Raw genomic sequence first — 14705 nt, 5'->3', positions numbered from 1 at the left:
GGGCCCCCCGGGGAGGGGCTGAGCCCCAGCTCTCCTCCCCTCAGTGGTCTGAACAGCCTGCCCAGCAGGGGGCGCCAAGCCTCATTTTCTCTGCCTTTCTAGCTCCCCAGACATTGGAGCAAGTGTGAAGCTGGAGAAGTTTCTGGAATCTCAAGGCTGTCCACTTCTCCAAGGAGGTATCCATTGAATTGGCACCCAGTTCTCACACCGCTACCCTGTGTCCTGGAGCCCAAAGCGCCCTAGACCTCCTACTGCCTCCCATTTTCTCCCGTTTCTCCCATTCTCGGCCTTTCCCGCCTGTCCCTAGCATCACACGGTCCCCAGACCCTGTAGACCTGACCTCCTGAGACCACCAAGCAAGGCTTCCTCTCTGTCCAGTCAGCTGCAGGCAGGCTTTTTGGCCATGTGTCCCCCAGTCAGCGTTCGCCACGGGGCCAAGGGCATGTCCTGCCTCTATGCGGCCTGGCTATACCAGCTTGTGCATGGGGACCAGATGAAGATCTGCTTTGCTTGCTTCAAGGCAGCTTTCCTGGTAGTTAAGAACATGCTGGAGATGGGAGACTGGGAAGAGGAAGAGTGGGGTGCTGAGCCCATGGACCTCTCGGAGGCAGGATCCGAGCCGGAGGAGTGGCCGGGGCTCAGCTGGGGAGAGGGCCAAGGGCATCTGCCCCATGGCACCTCTGTTTCTACTGGTCCTGGCATCCTGACACCAGGCCCTGTAGGCACAGAGGGGATAGGGCTGGGACCCCAGCCTGTGCCCACTGAGCTGGGGCCTCAGGAAGCTGTCCCCCTGGACCTGGGCCCCGAGGATGCTGAGTGGACCCAGGCCCTTCCCTGGAGATTTGATGGTCTTTCTCCCTGCTCCCATTGGCTAATCCCCCCTCTGTCCTGGTGGGATATTTTCAATGTGAGCCCATCTCCTGGGCAACCTGTGTTGTTGGAGTTGAGCCCCATCTGGCCCATGGACCCGTTGGAAGCAGAAGCCTGGCTGGTAGACCTGAAGTTCGTCTTCTTGTTGGGTGGCTTCGATGCCATCTGCTACCTGCTGTCAATGACTCCTTGCTGGGCTGTGAGGACCCGGGTCCAGCGCTGGCAGGTGCTGCTGGACCCTGGTGAGGTGAGGGTGGCCCAGCTACAGAATGCACCTCAGCAGCAGGACCTGCACCGCTGGAGGCTGAGCATCTTGGAGTCCTCGGAGCTGGGTGTGGAGCTGGTGCCCGCTGATTGCAGCCTGCGGAAGGGAGGCTTCAAGGTGCACTCCTACCTGCCCTGGCACAATAGCACCCCAGAGGTCTGGAGCAGGGAGCCAGGGGAGAGGCTGCTTGTCATAGAAGTCGTGTCTCTGAGGGAGCTACCCTGTTTCCGCTCCCCCTCCCCTGATTCTCACAACTGAGGAGGCGCAGGCAGTCCCCATTGTCCTTCCTGTCTCAGGGCTCCAGGGACTGTGACGTGCCAGAGGTTGCCTGTCTTCAGCCATAGGTCCAGCAGGATGTCCATCATCTTGAGGGCGTGTCTGGAGCAGCCTGGGGGTGGGGCCTCAGGGAAACCTGGTGTAGTTGTCTTCAGTTGACTGTTGAGTGTTTAGAAGGTAAGCCCCAGCTTCCAGTGCAGGGGGAAGACTTGTGTATCAAGTATTATGGGGGGCAGGTCACTGATCCCTCGCCAGCTCTGCCTGAGGTGTAGGGGGGACACTAGACCACCAAGTCAGGTGTGGTTGACCCATGCATGTCCTGCATTAGGCTTCTGAGGGGTCACACGAGTCCTGGTTTCAGAGTTGACTGTTTATGCTGTTTGTTTAGTTTCTGCCCTGCACATGTTTCTGTTTAATAAAGTTGTCGTTTTTCATAGAAGCCTTTTTCGGTCTCCTCACTGGGTCCTAATGGGTTGTTCACCTCTCTCCTGGGTGAGTAGCTTTACAGACTTAGTAGTAGCCTGTCTTTGTAGTAGCCTGACTTCACTCGGATCCAGCCGACTTGGCTAGTTCGTAACTGAGAGGGGGTGTGTGGATTGAGAAAGGGCAGATAAAGATACTAAGGAAAAGACAGACACAGGATAGAATCAGGAGGGCAATCCAGTGAATAGTGATCACTCCAAGTTTATTCTTCAACATCTTAAATACCCTAACCAAAAAGGGGGAAATGGCAAAAGACTTCTTTATCAAGATACAAGGAAGAAACACTTTCTTAATTCTCTAAACATTTGGTAACTACACCTTAGACTAAATCTCTCATTATTTAGATAAGACATCCACCCCTAAGACCAAACATCCTACAGTAGCCATGCCTTAGGCCTTTAGGTCTTAGGTTTAACCTTGGAAGAGTAAGGACAGTTTTGATTTGAACTCTGTGACCTTTATTTTTATTTTTTTAAGATTTTTATTTTATTTATTTATTATGTATACAGTCTTGTGCCTTCAGGCCAGAAGAGGGCACCAGATCCCACAACAGATGGTTGTGAGCCACCATGTGGTTGCTGGGAACCAAACTCAGGACCTCTGGAAGAGCAGTCAGTGCTCTTAACCACTGAGCCATCTCTCCAGCCCGAACTCTGTGACCTTAAGTCAAAATGAAGTGGAGCCATGTCTGTGGGCCCTGACAGGACTTAAGGTCCCATAGAGCTGGGAGGGGGACATCGGGTTCTGGTCTGTTTTCTGGGTCACGTGGTCTCAAGTATATCAGCCACATCTTCATAACCCAAATGTAACCCAAATGTGCAGGGGCAGTTTCCTGTGTGGAAGAATAGTGTCTCATCTCACAGATTGACAGGAGGCAGCACAGGCATTAGGAGTTTAAGGTCACCCTCATCTGCATATTGAATTTGAAGATAGCCAGTCTCAAAAATACAAAGCTAAAAAAGAAAGAAAAAAGGTGGGTTTTTTTTTTTTTGTGGTGTTGTGTTTTGTTTTTGTTGTTGTTTTTCCTAGCAACAAGAATCAACACTGCCTGATGCATGCTGGGCCAGAATTTCTGAAGCATGTATCTTGTACTATATTTTCTGGAATGTGGTCACACTGTGAAAACAGAGCTAGTCTTGAACTTTGGGCTGTCTTTCTGCCTCAGCTTCCCTAGTGTTTGACCACCATGTTTCGGGAGGGAAATAATCACTTGTTAATTATCCTGGAGTTGAATACATGAATCTAACTTAGGAATTTGGGTAAATGGTCCCTGTGCTGTAAGATGGGGTACTCGGTATGGAGTCCTTAGTAGTCCTGATTTTCCACCCACTGAGATCCAGCTGTGTGCTCTGGCCATCGCTTGTTATTTATGTGTGTTGATTAGCACCGTTAAGTAATCATGCTTAGCCATGCACTTTGAGGCTGACATTTATTTCATTTGCTTTATTTATATGTATGTGTGTGTGTGTGTGTCCTGTCTGTGGCTGCCTGTGGAGGTGAGAAGAAGGCATTGGATACTGGGCAGCTACAGTTTTAACGGGCAGTTGTGAGTCGCCTGACCTGGCTCCTGAGAGCCATGCTCTTGGTCCCCTGGAAAGATCAGTGTGGTGGTTTGAATGTGACGTCCACCATAGTTTCCAACATTTAAATAATGACCCCCCCCATCGGTGGCGCTGTTTCAGAAGGTTTAAGAGGCATGGTCTTACTGGAGGAATCAGGTCACTGGAGGCAGTATAAAGATTTGAGAGTTAAAAGATTCGTGTCATTCTGATATCTCTGTCTCCTTCCTGGTTGCTGGTTGATGTGAATTCTCAGTCTGGTCAACATCCTTCTTGCTGCTGTGCCTTTCTGCCATCAAGGACTCTTACCCTTCTGGAACCATAAGCCCAAATAAATTCTCTAAGTTTCCCTGGTCACAGTGTTTTATCCTATCAATAAAAAAGTAACTAATACAAACAGCAGTTGCTGTCAACTGCAGAGCCGTTTGTTTAACGACGATGGAGCCAAGCACTCTTAAGGCAAGTGCTCTGTCACTAAGTCGTATCGCTGCTCTTTCTGCTTTCTAGTTTGAAACAGGATCTTAGTAAGGCTGATCTCTTTTTGTTTGTTTGTTTGATTTTTGAGACAGGGTTTCTCTGTATTGCTCTGGAGGCTGTCTTGGAACTAGCCCTATAGACCAGGCTGGCCTCAAACTCACGGAGATTTGCCTGCCTCTGCCTCCCGAATGCTGGGAGTGCTGGGATTAAAGGGGTTTTCCACCAAAACCTGGCCTAAGGCTGATCTTGACTTCATAGGTTAGTTTCAAACTTTGAATCCTCCTGCTTCAGCCTCCTTAATAGCTGCGACTTGAGGACATCAGGCTTGGCTGAGACTGTGCTTCAAAAATAAGTCCAGGTGTCATTTGCTTGAGTCAAATACTTCCTGTCAATTTTTTAAAAGATTTTTTTGGGGGGGTGGACAGGGTTTCTCTGTGTAGCTCTGGCTATCTTGGAACTTGTTCTGTAGACCAAGCTGGGCTCAAACTCACAGAGATCCACCTGCTTCTGCCTGCCGAGTGCTGGGACTAAAGGCGTGTGCCACCACTGCCCAGTTGAGATTTTAATTTTATGTGTAGGTGTATCAGTATATATTGCCTATATGCATGTTTCCGCACCGTGTTCATGAACTGCTCAAAGAAGTCAGAAGAGGGTGTCAGGTCCCCCTGAAACTGGAGTTACAGATAATTGACAGCTGCCATGTGGTTGCTGACAATCAAACCAGGGTCTTCTGCAAGAGCAGGAGGGTCGTGAACCACAGAGACATCTCTCCAGCCCCTCACTATCAAAATTTAGGAAGCAGATCAGAGAGGAGATCTGACCTGATCAGATTGGAAGTTAGATAGGTGGAGAATCAATGTTGTATAGAGATTCTGGAAGTCAGCTGCCTTTGGGGTTTGGAGTCCTGAAACCATCTCTTATCATCCCAGGGCTTTTGACCTTGGAATCACTGGGAGCATACAGGCTCTTTCCCTCCTACCCTTCTTCCTTCCCCACACAACACCTCACAAAGCCAGAGGTAAGGTAAGCTCTGTCTTTTTTTTTTTTTTTAAGATTTTATTTATTTATTATGTATACAGTCTTCTGCCTGCACTCCAGCAGAGGGCACCAGATCTCACTCAAGGTGGTTGTGAGCCACCATGTGGTTGCTGGGAATTGAACTCAGGACCTCTGGAAGAGCAGTCAGTGCTCTTAACCTCTGAGCCATTTCTCCAGCCCCGGTAAGCTCTGTCTTAGTAATCAACAGCCATATGCAGGCCCCTGTCTGTCAATTGCCCGTAAGCCTGTGGTAACAGGTAATGCTCTATTACCCTGGGCTCTAGCAATGACAGTAAGTGTAGCCACCATATCCCATCCAGGCCACAAGAGCAGAGTCAGGGGCTAGGTGCCCAGCTAGGTGCTGGGGCTGATTTTGGCTTCTTCATCACCCTCCAAAATGGCATCTGCTGTATTCAAAAGACAAAAGTCTCAGTAACATTCAAGAATTAACTATTCTGGGCAAATCAGACTCATGCAGTCATCTTACCCTTAGCCACTGGCCGTCTGCCCTTTTGGTAGGGTGCCCTCCCGGTCCATCATTCAAGTGACAGACAGTACTGCACACAATGAATAACACATATCTGGGTTGAAAATAGCTTTAGATATTTTTATTTAACTTCCTTATTTTAAGCTTTAAACAAAACCAAAGATGTGAGCTGGGTGGTTGCAATTGTGGGCTGCATGGAAATGTGAGCACCTGTCTGCAAGCAGTGGGTCCCTCCTTGGAAAGATGGAGGGTGAAAAGCATCCTAACAATTCTAAAGGCATTCTTAAAATCTCTAGACTCCCAGTGTGCCCCCACTGCCCTAGTCAGTATGGGCCCTTGTTGAGGATCCCATGAGAGACCTCTAGAGGCCACTGGCAGGCACACAAAAGCCCCCCCCCCCCAAACTGTCACAGCACCCTTCTTCAATCACTGCCTCTGGTGAGTGATCCAATGTCTAGCGTTTTGTCCAGCTGTCCTTTCATTTCCAGAGAAGGCAGGACCCTATACACCCTGGCTCAGGCACAGAGCCCTGTGTTCAGGATGGGTGTGGGCATGACAGATTTGGGCCAAAAACCCATTCCCGAATCCTGCTGTGCTGAGTGTTTGGTTTAAACAGACACAGTTGGAGTACACAGGCCCCCAAAGTCAGGACCGAGGCCAGCCCACACATCTGGTGAAGAAAAGATTATGGAAACTTACTGCTCCTGGGAATACTTGGCCACTCCCGCTGGCTTGGAGATGGTGCCAGGAATCCTGGCATCTTCGAGAGTGTCCAGAAGCCCACCATCCCCATGGTAGGACCAATTTTCAGGATAGGCCTCCTTGAAACTTTCTGCTTGCCGATGGCACAACCTAGTGGTCGATTTATGCTGATCAGATATATCCTCTTAGACTCTCCAGGTATTCCAGGCCCTGCCCCTAGTCGCTCTCTTAGGAAGAAATGAGAACCGCCAGTCCCTTAAGATTTCCTGTGACCTCCAGCCCTCTGATGTCTTCAGCGCTTGATTTGGGATCAGAGGTGGTCCACCTTTATGTGTCCCAGGTCCTCTTCCAGCTGACTCTGGTGGCTAGGCCAAAGACAAGGGACCTTTTCCAAGTCATCCTACCATGAGCCCTCCCTCCACTGTAACAGACTCCACCCTTGGCAGTAATAAGTCCTAGAGCCTGAAACACAAGATTAACATGAAAAAAGACAGCTTGCAGAGAAAGACTGGAAATTTCCCCAGGAGTTTCATGCAATAAATTGAGCAAGTTCAGGCCCGTTTACATGAAAAACAGAGCTTGCACAAGAAAAGCCCGGGGCATACAGATGTGAGAATGGCAGGTGTCATGTACATGGTCTGTAAAGGTGTTCTTTATAACCCAGGGTTCATGGGTTCCTTCCTCAGTACACCCACTCCTTGTCTCTGAGATGCTTTTCTTGCTTGCCTCCTTCCTTCCTTCCTTCCTACCTTCCTTCCTTCCTTCCTTCCTTCTTTTCTTCTTCTTTTTTTTTAATCTTTGGTTTGTCAAGACCACTGTGTAGCCCTGATCTCAAAATCACAGATACACACCTGCCTCTGCCGGAGTGCTGAAATTAAAGGGTGTGTGTGTGTGTGTGTGTGTGTGTGTGTGTGTGTGTGTGTGTGTCCTGATTTTCTTTCTTTTTTTTTGGGAGGGGAGATTGAGACAGGGTTTCTCTGTGGCTTTGGAGTCTGTCCTGGAACTACTCTTGTAGACCAGGCTGGTCTCTTAACTCACAGAGATCCGCCTGCCTCTGCCTGCCAAGTGCAGGGATTAAAGGTGTGTGCCACCAACACCCGGCCTGATTTTTCTTTCTTAAGAGTCTGTTTCTTGTTCTGTTTTTGAGACAAGCTTTCTCCATGTTGCCCTGACCGTCCTGGAAATTCACTCTGTAGATCAGGTTAGCCTTGAACTCACAGAGATCTGCCTGCCTCTGCTTTCAGAGTACTGGGATTAAAAGTGTACTTGGCCACCACCATTCCTGGCTACTTCTTATTTTTATTTCTAACTCTGTATCTGCGGTATAATCCTTTGTCTAGGGACTCCAGAGACTGGAATGGAGCTCTCTCTAAACTCAGACAGCTTGGCACTAAGCTTTTTCAATAACATAGCAATCAAAAGCCTGGCATCACAGACTTCCTCAGTGCTTCTGTAACCTCTAAGCCTAATTTCAAAGACCAATTTCCTCTCCACCGCCTCCACCTGCCTATTTGCTGGTGTTTGCTGCTACCTAACCTGTTGTTTTTCTCTCAGACTAATAAAACGGTCTACCAGCTTCCTTTTGAGTTTATTTTTGTTTTATGTTTGTTTTTAAGACTTATTATTAGCCGGGCGTTGGTGGTGCACGCCTTTAATCCCAGCACTCGGGAGGCAGAGGCAGGCGGATCTCTGTGAGTTCGAGACCAGCCTGGTCTACAAGAGCTAGTTCCAGGACAGCCTCCAAAGCCACAGAGAAACCCTGTCTCGAAAAACCAAAAAAAAAAAAAAAAAAAGACTTATTATTACTGGCTAGGCAGCGGTGGCAAACACCTTTCAAGGCCAGTCTGGTCCATAGAGCAAGTTTTGTTTCATCCAGGGCTATGCAGAGAAACCTTGTCTCAACAAACAAACAAAAGATCTACTTTTATTTTTATGTAGGAGTGTTTTACCTTTACCAAGGATATGCCTGGTGACCTAGGAGGCCGGAAGTGGGCATCAGGTATAAATGGAGGCTTCTCTCCCACCCACTAGCTCCCAAATAAAAACTTAGAGGCTTAATATTAACTATAATTGCTTGGCCAATGGCTCGGGCATATTACTGACTAGCTCTTACAATTAAATTAACCCATTTCTATTAGTTTATATTTTACCTCACATTTTGCTTCTCTGTGTGTCCTCTCCCTGACTGCCTTCTTTCTCTCTGAAACTCTGGATTTCCCGCCTAGCAACATTTTGCCCTGCCATAGGCCAAAATAGCTTTTATTCATCAACTAATAAAAGTAGTACATATTCTCAGCATACAGGACATCCCATATCATCTCCCCCTTTCTGTCGTTTAAAAGGGAAGGTTTTAACTTTAACATAGTAAAATTATATATAACAAAACAGGAATCAAGCAAGAATTACAGTTGTAATATTTAGTCTATTTGTATTTGACAAAATTAAAGAAAATACTCTTATCTATTCTATCTTTGTGAGTCTAAAGTTTCATATCTAATTTATTTTTATCATAACTAAGGAAAACTATAATTATAACTGTCTTCAACGCCATCAAAGACCCCAGAAGGATATAATATTACCTGAGTAAACAGGAAGTACATTGTAAGCAACTTCCAAAACTCTAGAAACGACAGGGAGACCTGGCTTCCTGGACAGTCTCCCAAAGTTCTTCTGTCATGTTGGGGCATCCATCTTCAGACTATAGGCTTAGAGTGTCAGGCAGACTTTTCAGTGAAGCAGGAAATTTGAAACTGTCTCATCTGTACTGGCAGTTTGTCGTCAGTCATTTTTGTCTGTGCCGGGCAGAATGTCTGGAAGACTCTTCCATGAAGCAGGAACACTGCTGAAACCCGTCTTGTTTCAGCAGTCACTTTCTGTGGGTCCTGTATGTCCAGTTTATACAGCATACAGTCAAACAGTCCAGGCAAGAGCAGTTTCTTACCCAAATGACTAGTCCTGCCACACTGAAAGCAAACTTCAAAGGGAGCTTCTTCGATGCCCATCGTCCTCTTGAAGTAATTGGTGCTGCCAGGAGCAGACAGGTCTCACTGTCAAGAAAAGTCTTAAGTTTTTAAAACATTTTAAATGTCATATTCTGTTGTTCTTTGAAGTGTTTGAAGATTACCTATCTATCTGAAATATATCTCTGTATATCTAGAAAACCTAACATGACTATAAGTTTGACTATTATAGATGATTATTAATTTGTATTTCTTAACTATACATTACATTTTTAAATGAGCTGGATAAACATAATAACGTTAAACAAGAGTAGAAATATACATATAGTATAACAAAAGTGACCTGAAATGTGTATCAATAAACCAAAATCCATACCAGTGTAAATTACTTTTTTCTGTATCATAGCCTCTTTTTTTCTTTAGACTTGGAGGCCAGCTGTGAGCATGTGTGTGTGAGGGAGCAGGCATGTTTACGTGTACATGGGTGTGTGTGGGTATTCATGTTTGAGTAGATGGACACCTGTGCTCCCTGCTAACAGGTGCACCTTCCCAGTTGCCAGGCAGCAGGCCCTGGATGTGCACGTTGAAGTGGAGTGAGCACCAATAAGAGGGACTCACAGGAGGGGCCCAAGGTGAGGGCGCCCAGCACCAATATTGGCCATGGCTGTTGTGGGCAAGAAATGGCATAGAATGTTCATATTTTCTGCTCATCTGTGACATCCAAGACTTTTAAATTTTACTTGAATCTCTGTGTAACAAGAAAGAGCCATAACCTTCCCCCATTAGGTATGCAGCCCCTCATCTGCAGTCCAGTTGGGCTGAGCCATGAAAAGACATCCAAGATAACCAGGGTCTGTTCATGCCTTCTTGGCCATCCCTCAGTGTGGATGAGGATGACACAGGACATCTCAGGAAAGTGGGATGGAGTTGAGCCATTTAGCCAGGATGGACACAAGGCTCCAACCTCTGTGACATCACCAGAGACCGTCCCCAACACATCTTCTATTGCTTTACCTCCTCTGTGACAAGAGATTCTCCCCTATCTGCCTGTCTGCAGTCTCTCTGTCTCTGTCTCTCTCACACACACTGGCTGGCTGGCGGGGTCCTCAAGTTTAGTTACAGATCTGACTTCTGAAACGAACAGTTCCAGGATGGTCGTGTTGACTGCCCTTATCCCAAGCCTTGGACCAGGGTTATCACAACATTCTGTGTCAGGCCCAGGGGCCCCAGAAGCCCTGGCTGCCTAGGGCCAGGAGTCCACAGGCTCATAGTCTGGGCTGATCCTGAGAACTGGTGTGTCCTGTGGTAGGGACCCCAGAGAAGCTTGGGTTGCTGGCAGCATTGTAGGCATCTCAAGGAAGTAGACTCCATGCCTGGGTTGTGCTGAAATAGTTGACCCCAGAGTCTTTCTGGCACCACTTAAAACACCAGCTGGGTAGCACCCAAGCTTTTAAAAGACAACCAATGTGGGAAAAAGTGTCCCTGAGCCCTGGCAGACCTCCCTCAAAGACACCCCCACATAACCTCCACATAGCTATAGACTCTGCTCCCAGAGCACGTCCAGGCTCTAGGTAAGTGCTTGTCCGTATGTCTGGGTTGAAAGTAGAGTGCTCCTTAGCCAGAGAAACATGGCTCCTTCTCTCAGTTGTGCATATAATCAACATGTCCTTCCTAGCAGAAGTTCAAAGGATGCATGGCACCTCCACATCTGAGCTGTCAGAGCTGCTGGTGTAAATCTGGGAAGCATGCCTGTGCTTCCCATGTGTCGGGCCAGGAATGCACTGGGAGAAGAGGCAACAAGATTGCTGATTAGCTTCAAGAACTAGAAGGGAGGAAACGGAAGAGGCTCCTTGTTGATAATTCTTGAAACTGGGCTACGGGTGACCCTGGGTTACTGCTTTGTGCTCTTGTCTGTGTTTACGCCTGGGCTTTCCCATAATAAATGAAATCTTAAGAGCTGGCCTGTGTGATCTGGTAACACCAGCTAACTCTCAACTCAGAAAGGCGAGGCAGTAGAGTAGATTCAAGGCCAGCCTGGATTACACAAGTTTGAGGTAATCCAAAGCTACATGGTAAGCCTGCCTCAAGCAGTCAAGCAGCCAATCAAATAAGAGCTTCCTTTGGGATACCAACACCTTTGGAGATTTTGCCAGCTGGCTCTGCTGCCCTGCTGTTTTAGAGCAGGATAGGGATTGACCCAACTCACTTGTGAACCTCTCAGAGAAGGCCTGGCATCACTTGGGACCTGGAAAAGGTGGGCAAGGGAGAAGGGACACTGGACAGTTCCTAATAATGACTCTGTGGAATCCCCCAGAAACACCTTTTCAGTGTTTGAAAACTGGGTTCAGTGTGGGGATTTTATGCCTCTCCGTGTGCTTGCAGACCAACATTTATGCTTCTTTCTGACCCTCTGGTGAGGTTGACACAGGGAACTGGCCCACCACATGGGGAAAAGGTTTGCCTTGCATGGATGCTGGTTTCTTGTCAGTTTAGACTCCAAGCTAGGTTTCACTGTAGAGCCAACTTCACCCATCATTATAGTCTGTCTGTTCCTTAGGCTGTGTGTGTGTGTGTGTGTGTGTGTGTGTGTGTGTGTGTGTGTGTAAGGCATTGGTTCGTGACTGATAAAGAATAAACCTGTTCAGTAATTCACACCAGCAGTGGAGGTGGTTGCATTTGGGGAGGCCAGGATGGAGAAAAGTCTTGAGGCCTGTGTTGTGTTGACCTCTGCCCATGCACTGGGGGTTGGCTCTCTGTTTCAGCTCTAGGGTCTGGCATTGGAGGAAGAGAAGATACAGGATCTGGAGGCCCTTAGAAGCCTCTCACCATGCTAAGGGCTGGCAAACACCAACTCTGCCTGGTGACTGTCAGGGTTAAGCCCTTGAATTAGCACAGCTGGGGGTGGAAACTTCAAAGCATTAGATGAACCAGTGCCATGGAGATGGGGATGTCACCAGCCCAACATTGCCAGCCATGACCTCCTCCACACCTCAGGAGCTTCTACTTGGAAGTGACAGGTTATTACTTTTTTTTTTCTCACACTTTTTTTTTTTTTTTTGGACAGGGTCTCATTATGTAGTCCTGGCTGGCGTCCAACTCTTAGAGATCCTCCTGCCTCTGCCTCCCTAGTGCTGGTGTTAAAGATAATGTGCCACCACACATGGGCTTTTTTAATAGTTTATTTATAAAGAAAACGTTCATTTATAAAGAGAAAAAGGAAAGTATTTTTCAGAGATCTTTTCCAAAATATGAATAGCAACTCATTGTGTTCTGTGTTATAGATAGTTAAAAAATTTTTTCAAAAGTGTTATTTATTCGTGAAAAATATGAGACCATATAAAAAATGCTAAGAACTGACACATGAGGCCAAGAAGAAAATCCCAATATTCACAAACTTCATTTGCAATGGTCCATTAACCACAATGGTTTAAAGACAACATAAAGTTTATTCCTACTGGCATATTACAAGTGAATTTCAACTCATGGATGGATTTAGCACCAATTAGGATGAAAGGAAAAACCACAAACTGATTTAATAAAAATATATTTTTTCTCAGTTGGGAGATGGTGATGCACGCCTGTCATCCCAGTACTCAGGAGGCAAGGGCAGGCAATCTAAGTTCGAGGCCAGCTTGGTCTACAGAGTGAGTTCCAGGACAGCCAGGGCTACACAGAGAACCCCTGCCTCTAAAAACAAAAACATAATTGCTTTGCTTTGGTGTATCTTATAGCAGTGAAGATTGTTTTAAAATCTCTGACAATGTGTATATATGAAATGTCTTATTCCTCCCCAGTTAGTGCTGAAACCCACCTTCTTCCAAACAAGCCACCTCTTATTTTCCTGTCTCTTGTTTGTTAATTAGGGCTCCTCACAGGAGCATGGGTACAGTTTTTGGTTTTGTTTTGTTTTTGTTTTTTGTTTTTTTCTGGAGCCTGGAGAACTTACCAATGACTATACCCCTCCCCCATCAACCACTAACTGCCAGCGACCCCTCAGGGAGGGTTATATCTTCGTGAGTCCCTCCCCTATCCACATAGAAGGTTGACAGTCCAGTTTTATGTAGGACACGTAGAGATGATCATATCTGAGTGCAACAGTTGTGTCTCATCCAAAAGAAATCTTCCTTGCCCTCTTCCCAGTCCTCTGGCCCCCATGTTCTTTCTACCCCCTCATCTACAATGGTCCCCTGCGCCTTTGAGGAAGTGATTTTGATGTCCTCTTGAGGACAGAGCACACAGCAGTCACTCATTCCTAGCACTCTGACCAGTTTGCGTCTGACTGTTGCCCATTGCAATGAGAAGCTTCTCAGACCAAGGCCGAAAAGCAACTCCATATGGATATAAACTTAAACATTTTAAAGGCAGTCAGATAACGTGTACATTTAGCAAAACAACAGTAGTAGATCCCTCCATGGAATCTGTGACCTCCTCTGCCATAGGCTTTTGACCAGGTTTATTGTCCTAGACGTGCATTCTCTCCTGTGGAATGTACCTCAGATCCAACCAGAAAGCCACTGGTAAGCCCCATAACATAAGCCTTCCACTATTGTATCACTGGGTATATCTTAACTGGCGGGTCTGTACTGTAGCTTGCAGGACACTTTACATAAGACCGTTGCTGCGTTCTTTCTCCCAGCAACAAGGACAGCACCCTCCAGCACTATGAAAGCTAGGCAGTCAGGAGGAAGCTCCCAGATAGGTTACAATTTGATGCCTGTATGTCTTACAAACAAAGCATGTTGTGTCTTTAACATCTTTAACGTCACTAAGAGCAATGTCAACAGACCGTGATGACTTCCAGATCAACAACTCATATGAAGGTATCCCACACTTGAAAACATTTTGGAGCAGTTTTGATATTGTTGGGGATTAAACCTAAGCCATCATGCATGCTACTAAACCACTGAGTTTCTTCCACAGGATTCTAGACCCACGCTGAAGAAAAGCCTTTCAGGACAATGAAGCAGAATTGGCAAGTTTACCATCTAGGAGAAAAGAGAGACCTGCTGAACATAGTGACATGCTAACAATCCCATCACCTAGCAAGCTGAAGCAGGAGGGCTGCTATATGCTCAAGCCCAGCCTAGACGACAAAATGAGTCCCAGGCTAGTCTGAGTTACAGTGTGAGGAAAACAGCAACAAAAAACGTTCCACTGACCAGTCCCAAAGCTAGAACTATCCTGGTTTCATTTACACTTTTACCCCAGGACAAGTAGCAATGTATAGCAATAAACATCTGTACCCCAGGTGTGAGCTTGCGGGTTAAACAGCGATGCCGGTTCTGTAGGGCATTTTTATGCATTTTGTTCTTCTGGGCAGGTGGCCAAGGGGCAGCAGACCTGGTCCTTCATCCTGTGTTCTTCAGTGGGCTTCCAGAGGTCACATTCAACTGTCCACCTACTGTTAGGAGGAAGTTCTGGGGAGTGACTTCATCCACAGCTGGCTCCAGGGCCTGCACTACCACAGTTCAGTGAAAGATCCCCCAATTCATCATCTTCAGAGAAGGTGGGTATGTGTAATTTTGTCCCAGGGACTGCCAAAGACCTTTTGTTTCTTTAGGTGTCACAGCACATCTCCAGGCCCTTCT

The 14705-nt window shown here is 46.8% G+C and overlaps 1 protein-coding gene across 1 annotated transcript; it reads left to right on the top strand.

Moving 5' to 3' along the window:
• The first annotated feature begins 403 nt into the window (after positions 1-403).
• Positions 404-1393, top strand: LOC100772413 (testis-expressed protein 19.2). The gene has a single exon (XM_027425296.2). The coding sequence runs from the start codon at positions 404-406 to the stop codon at positions 1391-1393; it is 990 nt and encodes a 329-aa protein (XP_027281097.1).
• Positions 1394-14705: the final 13312 nt, after the last annotated feature.

This window comes from Cricetulus griseus, chromosome 7 (assembly GCF_003668045.3).
Source record: "Cricetulus griseus strain 17A/GY chromosome 7, alternate assembly CriGri-PICRH-1.0, whole genome shotgun sequence".
Taxonomy (NCBI): Eukaryota; Metazoa; Chordata; class Mammalia; order Rodentia; family Cricetidae; genus Cricetulus; species Cricetulus griseus.
This window is presented reverse-complemented; position numbering and strand designations above follow the sequence as displayed.